A 24622-nucleotide genomic window follows, 5' to 3' on the forward strand; every position below is an offset into this window, starting at 1 on the left:
CTATAGGTGAGAGTTTGGGTACTATAGGTGAGAGTGTGGGTACTGTAGGTGAGATTGAGGGTACTGTATGTGAGAGTGCAGTAGGTGAGAGTGAGGGTACTATAGGTGAGAGTTTGGGTACTATAGGTGAGAGTGTGGGTACTGTAGGTGAGATTGCAGTAGGTGAGAGTGAGGGTACTGTAGGTGAGATTGAGGGTACTGTATGTGAGAGTACAGTAGGTGAGAGTTTGGGTACTATAGGTGAGAGTGTGGGTACTATAGGTGAGAGTGTGGGTACTGTAGGTGAGAGTGTGGGTACTGTAGGTGAGAGTGCAGTAGGTGAGAGTGAGGGTACTATAGGTGAGAATGTGGGAACTATAGATGAGAGTGTGGATGCTGTAGGTGAGAGTGTGGTTACCGTAGGTGAGAGTGTTTGTACCGTAGGTGAGAGTGTGGGTACCGTAGGTGAGAATGTGGGTACTGTAGGTGAGAGTGTGGGTACCGTAGGTGAGAGTGAGGGTGCTGTAAGTGAGAGTGAGGGTGCTGTAGGTGAGAGTGAGAGTGCTATAGGTGTAAGTGTGGGTACTGTAAGTGAGAGTGCTGTAGGTGAGAATGTGGGTACTGTTGGTGAGAGTGCTGTAGGTGAGAATGTGGGTACTGTAGGTGAGAATATGGGTACTGTAGATGAGAATGTGGGTACTGTAGGTGAGAATGTGGGTACTGTAGGTGAGAATATGGGTACTGTAGATGAGAATGTGGGTACTGTAGGTGAGAATGTGGGTACTGTAGGTGAGAATGTGGGTACTCTAGGTGAGAATGTGGGTACCTTAGATGAGAATGTGGGTACTGTAGGTGAGAATATGGGTACTGTAGATGAGAATGTGGGTACTGTAGGTGAGAATATGGGTACTGTAGATGAGAATGTGGGTACTGTAGGTGAGAATGTGGGTACTGTAGATGAGAATGTGGGTACTGTCGGTGAGAATATGGGTACTGTAGATGAGAATGTGGGTACTGTAGGTGAGAATGTGGGTACTGTAGATGAGAATGTGGGTACTGTAGGTGAGAATGTGGGTACTGTAGATGAGAATGTGGGTACTGTAGGTGACAGTGCTGTAGGTGAGAATGTGGGTACTGTAGGTGACAGTGCTGTAGGTGAGAATGTGGGTACTGTTGGTGAGAAGTAAGTAGCCTAGGTATGTGTAACTCAACTTCTGGTTTTCTATGTCTCCCCCTGCCCCCTCCCTCCCCCTCCTGCAACACCCACACCCATCTATCTTTCTCCCTCCTCCTCCTCTTCCCTGATCCCCCCTCCCTCTTCCCCCCCCCCTTCCTCTCTCTTTCTCCCTCTTACCTCCGTCTCAGGAGGAACTGGTTCTAGCTGCTCTGAGGATAGAGGCTCTTCAGGTAGCCAAATACATCTCAGACAGCCCCTCCCTCTCCACTGTAACCCCCCAGGTACTGAGCTGAGCCAGCCTGCACCTGTACCTGCTCTCGCTCTGTGTGTGTGTGTGTGTGTGTGTGTGTGTGTGTGTGTGTGTGTGTGTGTGTGTGTGTGTGTGTGTGTGTGTGTGTGTGAGCAGCATGAGCGTGTTTCAGCCTGCCTCTCCCTCCCCCTCCCCCCTCTAGTCACACCATTGTGTGTGTGTGTGTGAACCCATGGCCGTTACTAAACAGCAACATCAACCGTCGTTGCCTCTCCCTTTTTCCCCCCATGTAACATCTCTAACACGGCTTCCAGACCCTGACCCCTGACCTCCAAACCCCGGATCTCCTGAACCAATTAACTTAAAGAGTACTGAGCCTTTTCTTTTCTTGGCTGTGTATCAAACATGTCGGCTATCGGCCTGAACATGTCGGCCATCGGCCTGAACATGAGAGGCTTCCATTAACACTAACTTGACCTGGGAATTTTTGGAAAGTAACCAGTATTTTGTAACCCTCCTCATTCCTCGATCTGACGGGAGAGAGTGAAGCAGAATGATCAGATACTGTTGAGCCTTTCATCTGTAATCTCACATTCCTGTTTTCTGACTGACTGACTTTGTCTCCTAAATAACCCAACAAACCCCAATATCGTTGCTGCCTTGCTTCAGAAGAGAAGTCAGTAGAGGTTTCCAGATACAGATGGTTCATTTATCTTCCATCTAAGGTCTGTAGTGAAACCATGTGAAATGCATCTGTTACTGAGGGTCACACCAGAAATGTCCGTTGGGTAGGCCTAGTCAGGAGATAGGTCCGTTGGGTAGGCCTAGTAAGGAGATACGTCTGTTGGGTAGGCCTAGTCAGGAGATAGGTCCGTTGGGTAGGCCTAGTCAGGAGATAGGTCTGTTGGGTAGGCCTAGTAAGGAGATACGTCTGTTGGGTAGGCCTAGTCAGGAGATATGTCCGTTGGGTAGTCCTAGTCAGGAGATAGGTCCGTTAGGTAGGCCTAGTCAGGAGATAGGTCCGTTTTGAGTCTTTGAATTAAAAAAATTAAAATGATTTCACCTTTATTTTACCAGGTAGGCCAGCTGAGAATTTACAACTGCGACCTGGCCAAGATAAAGCATAGCAGTGCTACAAAAACAACAACAGAGTTACACATAAACAAACGTACAGTCAATAACATAAAAGAAAAGAAAAATAGAATATCTATGTACAGTGTGTGCAAATCTAGAAGAGTAGGGAGGCAATAAATAGGCCATAGAGGCAAAATAATTACAATTTAGCATTAACACTAAATGAAGAGATGGAGATAAAACTGTCCAGTTTGAGTGTTTTTTTGCAGCTCGTTCCAGTCACTATCTGCAGCGAACTGAAAAGACAAGCAACCCAGGGATGAGTGTGCTTTGGGGACCTTTAACAGAATGTGACTGGCAAAACTGATGTTGTATGTGGAGGATGAGGGCTGCAGTAGGTATCTCAGATAGGGAGGAGTGAGGCCTAAGAGGGTTATAGAAATAAGCATCAACCAGCGGGTCTTGCGACGGGTATGCAGAGATGACCAGTTTACAGAGGAGTATAGAGTGTAGTGATGTGTCCTATAAGGAGCATTGGTGGCAAATCTGATGGCCCGAAAGGTAAAGAACATTTAGCTGCTTGAGAGCACCTTTACCTGCCGATCTATAAATTACGTCTCTGTAATCTAGCATGGGTAGGATGGTCATCTGAATCAGGGTTAATCAGATCTCCCGAGTGGTGCAGCGGTCTAAGGCACTGCATCTCAGTGCTAGAGGTGTCACTACAGACCCTGGTTCAGTGGTCTAAGGCACTGCATCTCAGTGCTAGAGGCGTCACTACAGATCCTGGTTCAGTGGTCTGAGGCACTGCATCTCAGTGCTAGAGGCGTCACTACAGACCCTGGTTCGATATCCAGGCTGTATCACAACTGACCCAGCATCGTCCAGGTTAAGGTTTGGCCAGGGTAGGCCGTCACTGTAAATAAGAATTTATTCCTAGCTGACTTGCCTAGTTAAATAAAGGTTCAATAAAAAATTTAAAAATAGTTTGTCAGCTGGGGTGAAAGGAGCAATTACGGTAGAGGAAACCAAGTCTAGATTTAACTTTAGCCTGCAGCTTTGATATGTGTTGAGAGAAGAACAGTGTACCTTCTACCCAAACTCCCCAGTACTTGTATGAGGTGACTTCCACAAGCTCTAAACCCTCAGAGGTAGTAATAACACCGGTGGGGAGAGGGGCATTCTTCTTCCCAAACCACATGACCTTTGTTTTGGAGGTGTTCAGAACAAGGTTAAGGACAGAGAAAGCTTGTTGGACACTAAGAAAGACTTGTTGTATAGTGTTTAACACAAAATCCGGGGAGGGGCCAGCTGAGTATTAGACTGTATCATCTGAATATAAATGGATGAGAGAGGTTCCTACTTCCTGAGCTATGTTGTTGATGTAAATTGAGAAGAGCGTGGGGTCTAGGATCGAGCCTTGGGGTACTCCCTTGGTGACAGGCAGTGGCTGAGACATCAGATGTTCTGATTTTATACACTGAACTCTTTGAGAGAGGTAGTTAGCAAACCAGGCCAAAGACCCCTCAGAGACACCAATGCTCCTTAGCCGGCCCACAAGAATGGAATGATCTACTGCAGTGGTTCCCAAACTTTTTATAGTCCTGTACCCCTTCAAACATTCAACCTCCAGCTGCATACCCCCTCTAGCACCAGGGTCAGCTCATTCTCAAATGTTGTTTTTTGCCATCATTGTAAGCCTGCCACACACACACACACACACTATACGATACATTTATTAAACATAAGAATAAGCGAGTTTTTGTCACGACCCGACTCGTGGGAAGTGACAAAGAGCTCTTATAGGACCAGGGCACAAATAATAATATAATAATAATCAGTCATTTTGCTCTTTATTTAACAATCTTACATATAAAATTGTGAATAACTCACCACAGGTTAATGAGAAGGGTGTGCTTGAAAGGATGCACATAACTCTGCAATGTTGGGTTGTATTGGAGAGATTCTCAGTTTTAAATAATTTTCCACACACAGTCTGTGCCTGTATTCATGCCAGTGAGGGCAAGAACCCACTCTCACATACACGTGGTTGCAAAGGGCATCAGTGTCTTAACAGCGCAATTTTTCAAGGCTGGATACTCTGTGCGCAGCCTAATCATGAAATCTGACAGGGGCTTCTGATTAAATTACATTTTCACAGAACCGCTTGTTGCAATTTCGATGAGGCTCTCTTGTTCAGATATCTGTAAGTGGACTGGAAGCAGGGCATGAAAGGGATAACGAATCCAGTTGTTTGTGTCATCCGTTTCGGGAAAGTACCTGCGTAATTGCGCACCCAACTCACTCAGGAGCTTCGCTATATCAGATTTGACATTGTCCGTAAGCTTGAGTGCATTTGCACACAAAAAAATCATACAATGATGGAAAGACCTGTGTGTTGTCCTTGTTAATGCAGACAGAGAAGAGCTCCAACTTCTTAATCATAGCCTCAATTTTGTTCCGCACATTGAATATAGTTGCGGAGAGTCCCTGTAATCCTAGATTCAGATAATTCAGGCGATAAAAAACATCACCCAGATAGTGGGAGAAACTTGTCATGTATGTGTAGTTAGTTAAATTAACAAGAATTTAAGCTTTCTGCCAATATCAAATAAGTCTATGTCCTGGGAAATGTTCTTGTTACTTACAACCTCATGCTAATCGTATTAGCCTACGTTAACTCAGCCGTCCCGTGGAAGGGATACCGATCCCGAAGAAGCTTGTCTCTCAATACTTTGCCCCTTGATAACCAGCTCACTTCTGTATGTTGTTAAAGCGTTACATGGTCGCTGCCCATATCATTGCATAGTGCAGAAAATACATGAGAGTTCAGGGGCCTTGCTTTAACAAAGTTAACCATTTTCACTGTAGTGCCCAAAACGTCTTTCAAGCTGTCAGGCATTCCCTTGGCAGAAAGAGCCTCTCCGTGGATGCTGCAGTGTACCCAAGTGGTGTCGGGAGCTACTGCTTGCATGCACGTTACCACTCCACTATGTCTCCCTGTCATGGCTTTTGCGCCATCAGTACAGATACCAACACATCTTGACCACCAAAGTCCATTTGATGTCACAAAGTTGTCACAAAAATATCCTCTCCTGTTGTCCTAGTTTCCAGTCGTTTGCAGAAGAGGATGTCTTCCTTAATTGACCCCCCATAAACGTAACGACATATACCAGGAGCTGTTGTCACGCTCCTCTTCGTCTGAAGATAGAGAGAAATCGCTGTCGGAAAAAGTGGACCAATACGCAGCGGGTTGCGTGCTCATCATTATATTTATTAAAATGTGAACACCACGAAAAAACAAGAAACAACGACTGACAGGAACAGTTTTGCAGGCTATTACAAATACTAGCAGTGCAAAATCAACAACCCACAAACCCCAGGTGAAAAACACACTCCTAATATATGACTCCCAATCAGGAACAACGATAACCAGCTGTTCCTGATCGGGAGCCACACAGACCAACAAAGAAACAGACATACTAGAAAAACCATACAACACAAACCCTTCTGCCACGTCCTGACCAAAATACTAATACAATACTCCCTCTGCTGGTCAGGACGTGACAGCTGTGCCAGGCCTGCCACGTCTGTTGACTCATCCAGCTGTAATGCATAGAATTCACTGGCTTGTATGCAAAGCAGTAATTGTTTCAAAACATCTCCTGCCATGTCACTGATGCGTTGTGAAACAGTGTTGTTTAATGAAGCCATTGTCTGTATAATTTTTTGGGCCTTTTCCCCCAGCATTGTCCCATCCACCACAGCAGGAAGAATTAAGTCCTCCACAATAGCATGGAGCTTGCCTGTCCTAGCCACTCAGTAGCTCACCATATAAGACGCTTCTAGCCCCTTCTTATTAATGGTATCTGTTGCTTTTATACATGTCTTACTACTCAAAAGTCATCTTAATTCTCGCTCCAAAAACTGCCGTGGCTTATTTTTCAAATTGGGCATGTTTTGTTTCTAATTGTCTGCGCAAGAGTGAAGATTTCATCGAGTTGTGAGATAGTACCTTTGCACATATAACACACTGTGGCTGAGGAAAGGCACTACTCCCAATCTAAGTGAACCCCAAATAAATGTAGTTCTCATCATATTTGCGCTTCTTCGATGGTCCAACGTCCCTGTCTGTTGTTCGGTGCTTTCCCCGGATAAGGGGGCAGTAGCTCTTCGTCTGCATCAGATTCACAACTGTCAGTGTCCATGCTAGCTGGTCTAACAACAAAATGTAGAATTACTGATGCTAGCATTGGATGTGCTCGTGGAAGCAGAACAACTTGTGTTGTTGGCAGGTGCAGGTGTAGTACTGCTGGTAGTAGCAGTACTACCAGTAGAGCTGGTATGTGTCTCTACGGACATGGGCCTTACTTTAAAAAAAAAAATTTAATCATTTTTAGAGCAAACGGAATGAGCAACAGCTACGTTTGGCTGTTAGTGGAATTCCTGTGAGAGAGTAACAGTGTGATTGGATGTTATTATTTGACTAGCCTACCTGTATTTGACACTGTGTTGTTATTTCGCTGAACACTAGATGTTTAATTAAACTGTTTAAACTGTTTGAAAATGTGAAGATAAAAAATATATATAAATATATATATCAAGGGCAACTTTCCACTAAGGTATCTATACATTTACTAAAGTATGACAATTGGGTATTTTTTCCACCACTGCTAACTCTACAGTCCCGCCTCAAGAAGCCCAGCACTCACATGTGGAATCTCTTCAGTTCACCCATAGTAAAAGTAATGTTACCTCCTGTGCTATTGCCTGTGCTACTCCCTCGTCACTGTGCTCCTACTGCCCTGATCCAACTACAGCCAGAACTAGATTCCATCCGCTTCTAAAGGAACCCTTCCACTTCTAAAGGAACCCTTCCACTTCTAAAGGAACCCTTCCTCTTCTAAAGGAACCCTTCCACTTCTAAAGGAACCCTTCCACTTCTAAAGGAACCCTTCCACTTCTAAAGGAACCCTTCCTCTTCTAAAGGAACCCTTCCACTTCTAAAGGAACCCTTCCACTTCTAAAGGAACCCTTCCACTTCTAAAGGAACCCTTCCTCTTCTAAAGGAACCCTTCCACTTCTAAAGGAAAATGAACTCTTCCACTTCTAAAGGAACCATTCCTCTTCCACACACACACACACACACAACTTCTAGGAGCAACAACGGCTCAGCTGTGAAGTGGTAGGCCTCACATGCCCACGGAAAGTGACTGCTGAGTGCTGAAGCTTGTAGCGCGTAAAAATTGTCTGTCCTCGGTTGCAACACTCTCTACTGAGTTCCAAACTGCCTCTGTAATTAACGTCAGCACAATAACTGTTCATCGGGAGCTTAATGGAATGGGTTTCCATGGCCGAGCATCTGCACACAAGCCTAAGATCACCATGCCCAATGCCAAGCGTTGGCTGGAGTGGTGTAAAGCTCGCCACCATTGGACTCTGAAGCAGTGGAAACACATTCTCTGGAGTGATGAATCACTCTTTACCATCTGGCAGTCCGACGGACAAATCTTGGTTTGGCGGATCTTAGGAGGATGCTACCTGCCCCAATGCATAGTGCCAACTGTAACGTTTGGTGGAGGGGGTATAATGGTCTGTGGCTGTTTTTCATGGTCGAGATGTCAAATATGATCGCTCATAATCTTGCATTTTAATGAAGGGACAGAACACATTACAGGGCTTGGCACTGCAAACTCCAGAATCCGAGGTGAGCCTTGCGACAGACAATAAATAGCTACTGCTTTCCTTTCAAATTCATTTAAAATACCATGTAAACTATTACTGTGTAACACAAGGAAAACAACTCTTCCTTTTTTTAACACTACATTATACAATGACATTCTAGATGATTCTGTGCTTCCAACTTTGTGGCAACAGATTGGGGAAGTTCCTTTCCTGTTTCAGCATGAAATTGCCTGCCCAGAGGAGTAGAGGCTGTTATAGCAGCGAAGGAGGGACCAACTCCATATTAATGCCCATGATTTTGGAATGAGATGCTCGAAGAGCAGGTGGTCACATACTTTTGGTCATGTAGTGTATATTAGTACAACAGGAAGATGTTGTCTTGTGGTTAGAGTGTCCGCCCTGAGATTGGAAATTTGGGAGTTCGATCCCCGTCCGAGTTATACCAGACTGTAAAAATGGGACCGATGTGTCTCTGCTTGGCACTAAGGGGATGGATATGGGGTAAGGTCTCTACTTGGCACTAAGGGGATGGATATGGGGTAAGGTCTCTACTTGGCACTAAGGGGATGGATATGGGTTAAGGTCTCTACTTGGCACTAAAGGGATGGATATGGGTTAAGGTCTCTACTTGGCACTAAGGGGATGGATATGGGGTAAGGTCTCTACTTGGCACTAAGGGGATGGATATGGGTTAAGGTCTCTACTTGGCACTAAAGGGATGGATAAGGATTAAGGTCTCCACATTGCACTCAGCACTAATGGGATGGATATGGGTTAAGGTCTCTACTTGGCACTAAGGGGATGGATATGGGTTAAGGTCTCTACTTGGCACTAAGGGGATGGATATGGGTTAAGGTCTCTACTTGGCACTAAAGGGATGGATAAGGATTAAGGTCTCCACATTGCACTCAGCACTAATGGGATGGATATGGGTTCAGGTCTCTACTTGGCACTAAGGGGATGGATATGGGTTAAGGCCCAGAGATAGACTAGTGTCCTGTCCAGGAGATGTACCTGGATGTTCATTATATAAATCTGGACAGAGAGGGCTGTTTACCCAGTTGGTGGCAGGCCGACTAAGGACCAACTATATTTAACCTGCTGATTGATTATATATCAACAAATCTGGATTGAGCGACTACCCTAGTTGGTGGCAGGCTGACTGAGCCAATCCCCAGGCCAATCCCCAGGAAGACTAGCTGTTGTCATGGCCTCAGTTTATGGGGATACTAATCAAATCCAATCTTTGGCTCTACAGTATGTTGGCTAGCGCAGTTGGTGGCTGTCTTGGGGACTGAGGTCCAATCCCTAAGACTACCGAGTCTTCTTGGACCTGCTCATCCTTACAACTGCTACAGTTTGTCTCTATGGACCGCAGCAGAGCCAGTGTTATAATATCATACTATAGAATAAGAAAGGTATTAGTGGTTAAATGCTGCAGCTAGACCCAACACATCTCTCTAGGACTACTGTATTAGTGGGGCTTTAAGTCTCCTACACCCCCATGAGGCCCCAATCCCCTAATCCCCCACAGGGAGGATTAAACCATCCACGGCAGTTTTTTTTTTGGGGGGGGGGGGGGGGGGGGGGGCGGGCAACTCCATGATCAGATTCTGGGTTATGATGTCATAATCAGATTCTGGGTTATGATGTCATAATCAGATTCTGGGTTATGATGTCATAATCAGATTCTGGGTTGGATTCTGTGTTCAGACATTTCAGGTGACTAGCTAACATTTTTTTATGTGTTTCTTTATTACAGTAAAGATATCCAAGTTCATGTTGGATTTTCTGATGCCCTGCAGATGCTTTGCCGTATGGGGCCAAGCGCTACTGAACTTGTCTTCTATGGCAAACCCCTGTCAATTACCCTAACCTGTGGGCAGTGGAGACATACAGTCAGTGGACGTTAGATGTATTAATATAAAACTGGCTCCAGGTCAGATTGGATAGATTGGAAATTAAGTGTTTTCACAGGACCTTTTACACCTATCAAAATAATAACAACTTCCTCTGACATTGTGATGCGCCTAGTCACATGATTCATGACACTAATATTGTGCTACTACCTATCCCTGTCCCTCCCACAATACCCCCTATCCCTGTCCCTGTCCCTCCCCCAATACCCCCATCCCTGTCCCTCCCCCAATACCCACTATCCCTGTCCTTCCCCCAATACCCCCATCCCTGTCCCTCCCCCAATACCCCCTATCCCTATCCCTGTCCCTCCCCAATACACCCTGTCCCTGTCCCTCCCCCAACACCCCCTGTCACTGTCCCTCCCCCAATACCCCCTATCCCTGTCCCTCCCCCAATACCCCCTATCCCTCCCCCAATACCTCCTATCCCTGTCCCTCCCCAATACCCCCTATCCCTGTCCCTCCCCCAATACCCCCGGTCCCTCCCCCCAATACCCCCTACCCCTGTCCCTCCCTCAATACCCCCTATCCCTGTCCCTCCCTCAATACCCCCTATCCCTGTCCCACCCCCAATACCCCCTATCCCTGTCCCTCCCCCAATACCCCATCCCTGTCCCTCCCCCAATACCCCCTATACCTCCCCCAATACCCCCTGTCCCTCCCCCCAATACCCCCTATCCCTGTCCCTCCCCCAATACCCCCTATCCCGGTCCCTCCCCCAATACCCCCTATCCCTGTCCCTGTCCCTCCCCCAATACCCCCTATCCCTGTCCCTCCCCCAATACCCCCTATACCTCCCCCAATACCCCCTGTCCCTCCCCCCCAATACCCCCTATCCCTGTCCCTCCCCCAATACCCCCTATCCCGGTCCCTCCCCCAATACCCCCTATCGCTGTCCCTCCCCCAATACCCGCTATCCCGGTCCCTCCCCCAATACCCCCTATTCCTGTCCCCCTCTCCCCCAATTCCCCCTATCCCTTCCCTCCCCCAATACCCCCTATCCCTGTCCCTGTCCCTCCCCCAATACCCCCTATCCCTGTCCCTTTCCCAATACCCCCTATCCCTGTCCCTCCCCCAATACCCCCATCCCTGTCCCTCCCCCAATACCCCCTATCTCTGTCCCTCCCCCAATACCCCCTATCCCTGTCGATCTCCATATCATGCAGCATTCATCTATCAGTAGATATATCCTGCCTCTTTCCCCTGCCTAGACCCAATTACAGCCAAGCTGCTGCAGCATCAGCCAATCACTGGCATTGAGGACTGTTCCATCCAAACATGTTGCTACCAGCTGCCTAAGTCTCCAAGAGCATCATTACAGAGGCTGCATCATTTTGCATATTGAGTTTGGCCGTGGTGTGGGGCATCTTGGTGTGGGGCATCTTGGTTTGGGGCATCTTTCTGATCCGATATGATGCAGCCTTGTGGCTTGGTTTGGTTCAGGATCCTACAAACAGTGTGTATTGTCTGTAGGGTTTTAAAGTGCAGGTAACTTTCCCAGGTTTTCCAGAAATCCTGGATGGAGGATTCCACATGTTCTGCTTATTCCCTTCTGATTCTGGGAATCTTCCAACTGGGGTTTTTGGGAAAGCTTCCAGAACACAACCCTAGTTTTCTGTCACCATTAGATCAACCAGATACCTAACTAACTGTCTGTTCCTGTGTCTCTCCCCCTCCTCTTCCTCATCCTCTTCCTCTCCCCTGACCTGGCTTTGGCGAGCAGCAGAGAGACAGAGAAGTGATGTCATCAACACTGGACAGGGACAGCACGGATACCAAGAGTTCTCTCTACACCCGGACAGCGGGCTACGGAGAGGAGGAGAGAGAGAGCCCCTACCCACCCAAAGACATGGAGCACTCCCTGGGCATCGCACGAGAAGAGGTACCCCTCTAACCTACTCGCAAACCACTCACTACTGTCAAGTTCATATCCATTGTAGAAATGTTACTGTATGACTGTATTGGAGGAACAGGTTGACATTCAACAGTATAGTCAATACAAATGCAGATTATATAGATAAAAACACATGCATTTTTTGTATACTGATGTAAATATAAACACTACGGCCTGATGTCTTCACAGTTCTTCATGTCATGTGTACATGATGTGTACCTAAGAAAGTTATATTTATCCTCCCTCTTAGATCGTGTCCAAGGAGAAGGAGGTACTGGAGTGGCAAAGGAAGTACGAGGACAGTCGACAGGAAGTGCTGGAGATGAGGTGAGTTGATCAACTGGGGTTGGGGTGGTGGTGGGGTTCTGGAGTGGTGGGTTGGGGTGGTGGTGGGGTTCTGTAGTGGTGGTGGTGGGGTTCTGGAGTGGTGGTGGTGGGGTTCTGGAGTGGTGGGGTGGGGTGGTGGTGGGGTTCTGGAGTGGTGGGGTGGGGTGGTGGTGGGGTTCTGGAGTGGTGGGGTGGGGTGGTGGTGGGGTTCTGGAGTGGTGGGGTGGGGTGGTGGTGGGGTTCTGGAGTGGTGGGGTGGGGTGGTGGTGTGGTTCTGGAGTGGTGGGGTGGGGTTGGGATAGGGTGGTGATCCAGCTGGCTAGGAGAGCCTATAGGTTTATATCATTAGGCTGATTGGGATAAGGAGGGTTAAGTAGCTAAGAGGGCTGATCCACCCACTCTCTGGCAACCCCAAACAAGCAGCATTGTCATAGGCAGAGAGAGAGAGAGAGAGGGAGAGAGAGAGAGGGAGAGACAGAGATAGAGAGGGAGGGAAAGAGAGAGAGGGAAAGAGAGTGAGAGGGAGAGAGAGAGAAAGAGAGACAGAGAGAGAGAGACAGAGAGACAGAGAGAGGGGGAGAGAGAGAGAGACAGAGAAAGAGAGACAGAGAGAGACAGACAGACAGACAGAGACAGACAGAGAGAGACAGAGAGACAGAGAGACAGAGATAGAGAGGGAGGGAAAGAGAGAGAGGGAAAGAGAGTGAGAGGGAGAGGGAGAGAGAGACAAAGAGAGACAGAGAGAGAGAGACAGAGAGACAGAGAGAGGGGGAGAGAGAGAGAGACAGAGAAAGAGAGACAGAGAGAGACAGACAGACAGAGACAGACAGAGAGAGACAGAGAGACAGAGAGACAAAGAGACAGAGAGACAGACAGACAGACAGACAGACAGACAGACAGACAGACAGACAGACAGACAGACAGACAGACAGACAGACAGACAGACAGACAGACAGACAGAGAGAGAGGGAAAGAGAGAGACAGAGAGACAGGGACAGAGAGAGACAGAGAGAGAGAGAGAGAGAGAGAGAGAGACGGAGAGAGAGAGAGAGAGAGAGAGAGAGAGTGAGAGAGAGGGACACTAGCACACAGGCTGTGGCCTCATTCGAACTCCTTAAAATACAAATGAATAAATTAATGCTATTATCATTACTTCCTTGAAGTAATTGATTGATTAGAAATGACTAGCATTGTGTACACTGTGTGTTCACCTGTCCAATCATGCCTGTAATTAGTGATTCATTTGAGAAATTGAGGAAGGATATACTTTTAAGGAATTCTAACGGGGACACAAGACTTACAGTCTAGTATATTTCTGTTGGACCATCGTTGTTATGTTTACCTTGACAATGGAAGTGTTTACTTTCCATGTCAATATAGTACACTGAATGCATTGCCACAGAGAGAGAGAGAAAGAAAGATAGAAAGAGAGAGAGATAGGGAGTTAGTGGCATTGAAAACAAAGCCAAGGCAGATTTAGACACATACCTATGGAGGTTTACAGAAAGCCTCGTCCACCTCACGCTTGTGGGTGACAACACTGTGCATCATTGCCTCTGTGAAGAAAGCACATGATTGGTGTTTTGACACATTACTTCCTGTTTGAGATCTCATGTGTGCCTTTAAGAAACGTTATACATTATAAAGAACAAACACTGGAATATTTGTCTGTTTATAATTCATCCGTTTTTGGCTCACAGGAGAATCGTGGCAGAGTATGAGAAGACCATTGCACAGATGATTGGTGAGTGTGTCTCTGTGTAGTTTCTCCAAACATACATCTACCGAACGGTAAACCAACCCCAGCATGGGTTCTATACAGTACATGCTTGCTATACCAATATGTGGTTTGTTCTTCCTCATAACCTTTTCAGTATGTTAATAATTAGCAAAAAAATCTTATGTTCCCAATTCATCATTTTTAAAGTTTAAACCACGTGATGCAGGCTACAGTGGGTTTCCACCTTTATGCATCAAAACCTTTCACTTTTTCTCTATTGTATGACATACAATAATTATATCTCTACGCTTTCCAGCCTCACTATTATCTTCCACATCAAACCCACAAAGATTCACTCTTTGTCCTGTTTATCTCACTACTCTCATTTCATTTCTCCCTTTCCACCTCTGAACATTTCTGAAGCTCTGCTCTGATTTCTGAAGAGGATTTCATTCCCGTTGTTCATATTGCGTCAGGGCTGGGGTCAACTTCAATCAATTCAGGAAGTTAACAGAAATTCCAATTCCAATTGTCCAAAATGCTTCTCTATGAGAAAACAATGGAGTTAGAATTGGAATTTCAGGTTACTTCACGAATGGACCAAATTGAAGATGGGACTGGCCTCAACCCTGTACAACACTAAACACTCACTAAAGGAGTGAGCCGACATTTTTGTTTTAACACAGCTACGGCTCTCTCACATGTCCTGACAGGGTTGGGGTCAATTTTAATTCAGTTCTGTCAAACCAGGAAGTAACTGTAAATTACAATTTTCCTACATTTGTCTCTATTAGCAAGTTTCCATCCAACCTTTTTATGTGAGTAAAGTTGGTCGGATAAAAAATGTCATGACAGGCCTGATGGAAGCAACACATTTGTCGGTAAACTTTCCAAATGTCAACAAAACAAAATACTCTAGACAAGGCGGGATCTTTTTGTGTCTGTAAAATAAATTATGCATGAAATGGAAATGCTTTTATGCGCAAATATTGATATAATAACCATCATATGGAAGTAAACTTGGAGTCACGCGATGACGTGTTTTGTGGTCCTCCCACTACGACTCAGGAAGCCATGCAGTTTATTAAACTATAGATTAAATAAATGATGATGAACTTCACAGGGTGGTGAAAGAGCACGGTGACGAGCTTGATGCTGCTTTCTAATAAATACAGAGGGTCTTATTCTGGTGACATGATGATTGATGTTTGGCTGCCGTTTGACAAATTAAAATAATCTCGCTCTTTTGTCCATAATAATCTCATTATGTAGACTGGCCAACCCACACCGTATCTGCAAACTGTTGGCTAGAGCACACCTGCCAATACCAGAGTAGGCACATTCACTATATGATGGAAAACATTTGAAAATTATATGGAAACCCATTTAAAACCTCTTAAGGATCGGACCCTGTTTTTAAATTTTCACCTATAATGACATCTAACTGGATGTAGCTCAGTAGAATTATATGGAAACCCATTTAACTTATATTTTTTATTCGGTACATGTGTACGGACTTTTATCCGTAACAAGTCAACTTGATGGAAACTCATCTCTGGTGGGAAAATATGCATATTTTATTGATATAGATTTTAGAATATTCGTATGAAAATCTGTCGCCAATTGGATGGAAACCTGGGTTATGAGACACGTTTTAAAATGTTGAATTTGAATTTAATTTCAAATGGATTGACCCCAACCCATGTGTCCTGCTGCCCTCCCATGCTTGACTTATAACACAACCCCTTCTTTTGTGTTCTGCTGCTCCTTTTGTGTAAACCCTCTCTAACAGGGCTGCCAGGTGAGTATCGAGGACTCTACCTTTAGTTGTTTGTGTCTTCAGATCACATCCGTCTGTCAAAGAGCGATAGAAGTGACATTCATCTTCCCATTTCTGTTGTCTTTTATTTTTCCAGACTTCTTTGTGAGCTAACTGGTGAAAGTGTACCTTCGTTAGTTTATACACAACACCAGATTTCCATAAGCAAGACTTTCACGTAGGACACTATGTAAAGCGTGGCCCTTCTGTTCTGTTCTTCCCCTGAAGTACATAGCAGGAACCTTAACTCTCTCGCCCTCCCTCCCTCCCTCCCTCCCTCCCTCCCTCCCTCCCTCCCTCCCTCCCTCACACACACACACACACACACACACACACGCACACAATGTCCATGTTCTGTGTGTATAGGTCCTTGAAGATCATATGGGAGCTTGGCAGTATTAGTTAGTTAAACCTTAGCTTCGTCGGAAGTTCATAAATCAGCTAAAGAGGGGTCGGGACCGGATGTAAATCAGTGAACCCTCGAAACATGTCAAACCAATCAAATGCCTTGTTCCTCCGAGTGCCGTAGGAAGGACTAAACATAACAACAAAACAACCAATGGGGACAAAACATTTTAGCAAGTTTGCAGCACGTTGGTTTTCTAACCATTTTAGAAGGTTCGCAGCACCATTTTAGAACGTTTGCAGTGCTCTGGTTTTCAAACCATTTTAGAATGTTTGCAGCTCGCTTCTCTGTTGTTTCGAGATGAGTTAAAGCTGCAGCAAGAAGGGAGAAATGGTCTTCAATGCTGGCTATATTAATATTTTTGTGGAGGACGTTTCTGAAGTGATAATTGCCTGTAAAAGCTAGCATGAGGGACAAGAAGCAGCTAGCCACAATAAGGTTTGTTTTTTATTAACATTTCTAGCAAAATGTTAATAAAAATAGCATATTATTGACCTAAAAGGTTAGCTGTGTTAGCCCAGTCGCTAGCTTATTCAGGGTCAGTGATATATAGAGCAACCATGTACTGTCTATCTATGGGAACAACTGCAATCATTTTGCAAGCAACATTGCTAAAATGAATTCAATCAATTAAAACGAGCCTCATAAAATGTTAGCTGTAATGCTAATCAACTGTAGTTTAACTGTTAGCTGTAATGCTAATCGCCTGTAGTTTAAATGTTAGCTGTAATGCTAATTTCCTGTAGCCTAAAGGTTAGCTGTAATGCTCATTTCCTGTAGCCTAAAGGTTAGCTGTAATGCTCATCTCCTGTAGCCTGACTGTCATCTCCTTATTGTCATACTGTACCTATATTACAAGGGTTGGATTTGCACTAAACAATTGTATATGCCAGCACTTAAAAGGCATGTACACAATCTGGTATATGGTCTGCCTCATATACATTGTCTAATGTTATAATTTTAAATTGACAACATAGAGCTCAACATGTAACCAATATGTGAGTTGAGCTATTCTCTGCTTCAGATGACCATAAAGCCAGTAATGCCATCGTACTGTAGGCCTATGGCTGCATTGGCGATGCATGTCATATGATAAGCTGCACAATGGATTCACATAGCTGATATACTGAGAGAGAGAGAGTGACAATCAAATAAAACAGATTGGAGATCTTACAAATGTTCATTTTAGAATACAACACAGAAACACAGACACATTAGAGACAGATCCCCGTGCCCCTCTTTATTGCAGGATTGTGATATGTGATTAATCAACATTGACACTAGTTCATTTTGAATAATAGTTTTAACAATTAAAACAAGTTTAAACACTTCACTTCAAAGAACTGACACTTCATCACTTTCATCAACATTTACAAATAACATAACTGGCATGTAAAGATTAGACATGTTAGTGTAAACAACAATATATAACTGGTATGTAAAGATTAGACATGTTTGTGTAAACAACAATAGATAACTGGCATGTAAAGATTAGACATGTTAGTGTAAACAACAATAGGAAACTGGTATGTAAAGATTAGACATTAGTGTAAACAACAATAGATAACTGGTATGTAAAGATTATACATGTTTGTGTAAACAACAATAGATAACTGGTATGTAAAGATTAGACATGTTAGTGTAAACAACAATAGATAACTGGTATGTAAAGATTAGACATGTTAGTGTAAACAACAATAGATAACTGGTATGTAAAGATTAGACATGTTAGTGTAAACAACAATAGTTAACTGGTATGTAAAGATTAGACATGTTAGTGTAAACAACAGTAGATAACTGGTATGTAAAGATTAGACATGTTTGTGTAAACAACAATAGATAACTGGTATGTAAAGATTAGACATGTTAGTGTAAACAACAATAGATAACTGGTATGTAAAGATTAGACATGTTTGTGTAAACAACAATAGATAACTGGCATGTAAAGATTAGACATGTTAGTGTAAACAACAATAGATAACTGGTATGTAAAGATTAGACATGTTTGTGTAAACAACAATAGATAACTGGCATGTAAAGATTAGACATGTTTGTGTAAACAACAATAGATAACTGGTATGTAAAGATTAGACATGTTAGTGTAAACAACAATAGATAACTGGTATGTAAAGATTAGACATGTTAGTGTAAACAACAATAGATAATTGAGTAGTAACAAGTAGTTTGTTATCAGTAAAGCATCATTTCAGATGAACAAAATAAAACTACATACCAACGGTGGCCAACGTTGTTCCACTGATCCCTGATCTACTGGCTGAGCAGATTTATATTCCAGCCCAGCAATAAGCACACTTGAATATCAACTTAACTAGATTTGATAAGTTGAATCAGGTGTGTTATTGCTGGGCCGGAACATAACCCTCTTCATCCAGCAGACCTCTAACAGGGTTGAATGACTCCAGTAATAGGTTCATACATTGTGTTTAACTGTGTTTTTGCAAACAACATTTGCTAACATACTGTAGGTAAGCCTAGACATATAACCCAAGGCATATACGACATACCCTTAGTCTCTTGTGCCATTCATTGGGACCTCTCTCTTCATCTGCAAACAGGCTTTCATAGCTTTCCGTATCTGAGGACAGAAAACATACTCAAATTAGACAGCACTGTTAGATAAAAAAGCCACTCTAAAATGATTCTGTTCGCCAGAAAATAGAATGTTAATTTTCTACCATCACCCTGGTCTCCCAGCCTGTAAACTCGCTAACTCGCTAACCACTGCTCGAATAGGGTTGGAACGTTACAATGTCAGTGTGTTGCTCTTTCCCGAAGTCTGGATCTCGTTCATTTCACTCATCGTTCAGTGTTTGTTCTGTCTGCACGCTTCACACCAGAAATACAAGCTTTGTCAATATTGCATTCATGCTAAAATGTCCCTAATGCAGGTGTCATTATCTACTGTAGGAACCTACTGTGTTTTTATTGATTTCAAATCTGTGTGTGTGTGTGTGTGTGTGTGTGTGTGTAAGTAAGCATGTGGGTTGTGTATGTTGATATGCGTATGAGCAAGTGTGTGTGATTGTGTGTCTGTCCGTCCGTGTCTGCGTGTGCGTGTGTGTGTGTATGGCTTGGCTTTTTTCCGTATGAGAATGTGTATGAGCAAATGTGTTAGTGTCTGTGTGTGAAGTACCAGGAATACAATCTAATCTATATCCTCCCTCCTCCCCCTACTCTCTCTTTCTTTCTCTCTCGCTCTCTCTCTGCTTTCTCTCTGCTTTCTCTCTCTCTCTCCTTTCTCTCTCTCTGCTTTCTCTCTCTCTGATTTCTCTCTCTCTGATTTCTCTCTCTCTCCTCTCTATCCTCCCCCCTTCCCCTCCTCTCACTCTCTCTCTCTCTCTCTTTCTCTCTCCTTTCGCTTTCTCTCTCTCCTCTCTCTCTCTTTCTCTCTCTCTCTTTCTCTCTCTCTCCTTTCGCTTTCTCTCTCTCCTCTCTCCTTTCTCTTTCTCTTTCGCTCTCTCTCTCTGCTTTCTCTCTGCTTTCTCTCTATCTCTCTCTCCTTTCTCTCTCTGCTTTCTCTCTCTCTCTGATTTCTCTCACTCTCTCTCTCCTCTCTATCCTCCCTCCTTCCCCTCCTCTCACTCTCTCTCTCTCTCTCTCTCTCTCTCTCTCTCGCTTTCTCTCTCTCCTCTCTCCTTTCTCTCTCTCTCTCTCTCTCTCTCTCTCTCTCTCTCTCTCTCTCTCTCTCTCTCCCCTCTCTCTGTCTCTCTCTCCTCTCTATATCCTCCCTCCTTCCAACTCATCTCTATCTTCTCTCTGTCCTCTCTCCTCTCTCTCTCTCCTCTCTGTCCTCTCTCCTCTCTCTCTCTCCTCTCTGTCCTCTCTCCTCTCTCTCCTCCCCCCCCTCCTTCCAGACGATGAGCAGAAGGATAAGTCTCTGTCTCACCACACCATCCAGCAGCTGGTCGTAGAGAAGGACCAGGCTCTTTCAGACCTCAACTCAGTAGAGAAGAGTCTGGCTGAACTGTTCAGACGATACGAGAAGCTGAAGGATGTCCTCGAGGGCTACCGTAAGGTGGGTACACACATGAACACACAAAGACGAACACACACCTACACACAGACACATGGACAGACACACACAAACACCAACCAACCTTACTACCGCACACACTGCTAATGGCTGTAAATCAATGTCGATGATAACGTTGTCTGCTTACTGTATACCTTCTAGTGATTTAGTAGATGCTTTTATCTAGAATTACTTCCAATATGTGCATTCAACAGAATTAGACCAATCACAAAACAGGATCTTTGCAAGTGAAAACTTTTTTTCTCTCCCTACCTGTCTCTCCAACAGAATGAGGAGGTGTTGAAGAAGTGTGCTCAGGAGTACCTGTCCAGGGTCCGTAAGGAGGAACAACGTTACCAGGCCCTGAAGATCCATGCCGAGGAGAAACTAGACAAGTGAGTGCACCTCACACTCTCTGGTTGTGCTCATTGTGACATTCAAAGCATGTTAGAACTCATACATATTCAACCAAGTCAAGTCTTCATTTATAGTGGATTATCATATGGTCTCAATACACTAAATTAAATTAAAAAACAGAAAGATATAGACAACCACAGATATTATAGAATCTTAACCAGCCAACTGTACACAGATATTATTGAATCTCAACCAGCCTACTGTACACAGATATTATAGAATCTCAACCAGCCAACTGAACACAGATATTATTGAATCTCAACCAGCCTACTGTACACAGATATTATAGAATCTCAACCAGCCTACTGTACACAGATATTATAGAATGTCAACCAGCCAACTGTACACAGATATTATAGAATCTCAACCAGCCTACTGTACACAGATATTATAGAATCTCAACCAGCCTACTGTACACTGATATTATAGAATCTCAACCAGCCTACTGCACACAGTTAATAGAGTATCTCAACCAGCCTACTGTACACAGATATTATAGAATCTCAACCAGCCTACTACATACAGTTAATATAGAATCTCAACCAGCCTACTGTACACAGATATTATAGAATCTCAACCAGCCTACTGTACACAGATATTATAGAATCTCAACCAGCCAACTGTACACAGATATTATAGAATCTCAACCAGCCAACTGTACACAGTTAATAAAGAATCTCAACCAGCCTACTGTACACAGTTCATATAGAATCTCAACCAGCCTAATGTACACAGATATTATAGAATCTCAACCAGCCAACTGTACACAGTTAATAAAGAATCTCAACCAGCCTACTGTACACAGTTCATATAGAATCTCAACCAGCCTAATGTACACAGATATTATAGAATCTCAACCAGCCTACTGTACACAGTTCATATAGAATCTCAACCAGCCAACTGTACACAGATATTATAGAATCTCAACCAGCCAAATGTACACAGATATTATAGAATGTCAACCAGCCTACTGTACACAGATATTATAGAATCTCAACCAGCCAACTGTACACAGATATTATAGAATCTCAACCAGCCAACTGTACACAGATATTATAGAATCTCAACCAGCCAACTGTACACAGATATTATAGAATGTCAACCAGCCTACTGTACACAGATATTATAGAATCTCAACCAGCCTACATTACACAGATATTATAGAATCTCAACCAGCCTACTGTACACAGATATTATAGAATCTCAACCAGCCTACTGTACACAGATATTATAGAATCTCAACTAGCCTACTGTACACAGTTAATGTAGAATCTCAACCAGCCTACTGTACACAGATATTATAGAATCTCAACCAGCCTACTGTACACAGATATTATAGAATCTCAACCAGCCTACTGCTTACAGTTAATATAGAATCTCAACCAGCCTACTGTACACAGATATTATAGAATCTCAACCAGCCAACTGTACACAGATATTATAGAATCTCAACCAGCCTACTGCATACAGTTAATATAGAATCTCAACCAGCCTACTGTACACAGATATTATAGAATCTCAACCAGCCAACTGTACACAAATATTATAGAATCTCAACCAGCCTACTGCACACAGTTAATATAGAATCTCAACCAGCCAACTGTACACAGATATTATTGAATCTCAACCAGCCTACTGTACACAGATATTATAGAATCTCAACCAGCCAACTGAACACAGATATTATTGAATCTCAACCAGCCTACTGTACACAGATATTATAGAATCTCAACCAGCCTACTGTACACAGATATTATAGAATCTCAACCAGCCTACTGTACACAGATATTATAGAATGTCAACCAGCCTACTGTACACAGATATTATAGAATCTCAACCAGCCTACTGTACACTGATATTATAGAATCTCAACCAGCCTACTGTACACTGATATTATAGAATCTCAACCAGCCTACTGCACACAGTTAATAGAGTATCTCAACCAGCCTACTGTACACAGATATTATAGAATGTCAACCAGCCTACTGTACACAGATATTATAGAATCTCAACCAGCCTACTGTACACTGATATTATAGAATCTCAACCAGCCTACTGTACACAGATATTATAGAATCTCAACCAGCCTACTGCACACAGTTAATATAGAATCTCAACCAGCCAACTGTACACAGATATTATAGAATCTCAACCAGCCTACTGTACACAGATATTATAGAATCTCAACCAGCCTACTGTACACAGATATTATAGAATCTCAACCAGCCAACTGTACACAGATATTATAGAATCTCAACCAGCCTACTGTACACAGATATTATAGAATCTCAACCAGCCAACTGTACACAGTTAATAAAGAATCTCAACCAGCCTACTGTACACAGTTCATATAGAATCTCAACCAGCCTAATGTACACAGATATTATAGAATCTCAACCAGCCAACTGTACACAGTTAATAAAGAATCTCAACCAGCCTACTGTACACAGTTCATATAGAATCTCAACCAGCCTAATGTACACAGATATTATAGAATCTCAACCAGCCTACTGTACACAGTTCATATAGAATCTCAACCAGCCAACTGTACACAGATATTATAGAATCTCAACCAGCCAAATGTACACAGATATTATAGAATGTCAACCAGCCTACTGTACACAGATATTATAGAATCTCAACCAGCCAACTGTACACAGATATTATAGAATCTCAACCAGCCTACTGTACACAGATATTATAGAATGTCAACCAGCCAACTGTACACAGATATTATAGAATCTCAACCAGCCTAATGTACACAGATATTATAGAATCTCAACCAGCCAACTGTACACAGATATTATAGAATCTCAACCAGCCAACTGTACACAGATATTATAGAATCTCAACCAGCCTAATGTACACAGATATTATAGAATCTCAACCAGTCTACTGTACACAGATATTATAGAATCTCAACCAGCCTAATGTACACAGATATTATAGAATCTCAACCAGCCAACTGAACACAGATATTATAGAATCTCAACCAGCCAACTGTACACAGATATTATAGAATCTCAACCAGCCAACTGTACACAGATATTATAGAATCTCAACCAGCCAACTGTACACAGATATTATAGAATGTCAACCAGCCTACTGTACACAGATATTATAGAATCTCAACCAGTCTACTGTACACAGATATTATAGAATCTCAACCAGCCTACTGTACACAGTTCATATAGAATCTCAACCAGCCTACTGTACACAGATATTATAGAATCTCAACCAGCCTAATGTACACAGATATTATAGAATCTCAACCAGCCTACTGTACACAGATATTATAGAATCTCAACCAGCCTACTGTACACAGATATTATAGAATCTCAACCAGCCTACTGTACACAGATATTATAGAATGTCAACCAGCCTACTGTACACAGATATTATAGAATCTCAACCAGCCAACTGTACACAGATATTATAGAATCTCAACCAGCCTACTGTACACAGATATTATAGAATCTCAACCAGCCAACTGTACACAGATATTATAGAATGTCAACCAGCCTACTGTACACAGATATTATAGAATCTCAACCAGCCTACATTACACAGATATTATAGAATCTCAACCAGCCTACTGCACACAGTTAATATAGAATCTCAACCAGCCTACTGTACACAGATATTATAGAATCTCAACCAGCCAACTGTACACAGATATTATAGAATCTCAACCAGCCTACTGCATACAGTTAATATAGAATCTCAACCAGCCTACTGTACACAGATATTATAGAATCTCAACCAGCCTACTGTACACAGATATTATAGAATCTCAACTAGCCTACTGTACACAGTTAATGTAGAATCTCAACCAGCCTACTGTACACAGATATTATAGAATCTCAACCAGCCTACTGTACACAGATATTATAGAATCTCAACCAGCCTACTGCTTACAGTT

The 24622-nt window shown here is 43.4% G+C and overlaps 1 protein-coding gene across 10 annotated transcripts in view; it reads left to right on the forward strand.

The window, feature by feature from the left end:
• Positions 1–24622, forward strand: part of LOC106578818 (transforming acidic coiled-coil-containing protein 2) — a 76864-nt gene that overhangs the window by 44829 nt on the left and 7413 nt on the right. For 6 of the 10 annotated variants that reach the window (XM_045702309.1, XM_045702310.1, XM_045702307.1 and 3 more), the window contains 7 exons: positions 1345–1437; positions 11808–11966; positions 12229–12305; positions 14006–14049; positions 15818–15826; positions 20126–20286; positions 20572–20678. In XM_045702309.1, the coding sequence (XP_045558265.1) occupies positions 1345–1437; positions 11808–11966; positions 12229–12305; positions 14006–14049; positions 15818–15826; positions 20126–20286; positions 20572–20678 (650 nt within the window). The remainder of the gene's footprint in view (positions 1–1344; positions 1438–11807; positions 11967–12228; positions 12306–14005; positions 14050–15817; positions 15827–20125; positions 20287–20571; positions 20679–24622) is intronic. The other 4 variants (XM_045702308.1, XM_045702311.1, XM_045702312.1 and 1 more) reach the window with 2 other exon arrangements.

The sequence above is a fragment of the Salmo salar genome, chromosome ssa19 (genome assembly GCF_905237065.1).
Source record: "Salmo salar chromosome ssa19, Ssal_v3.1, whole genome shotgun sequence".
Classification (NCBI taxonomy): Eukaryota; Metazoa; Chordata; class Actinopteri; order Salmoniformes; family Salmonidae; genus Salmo; species Salmo salar.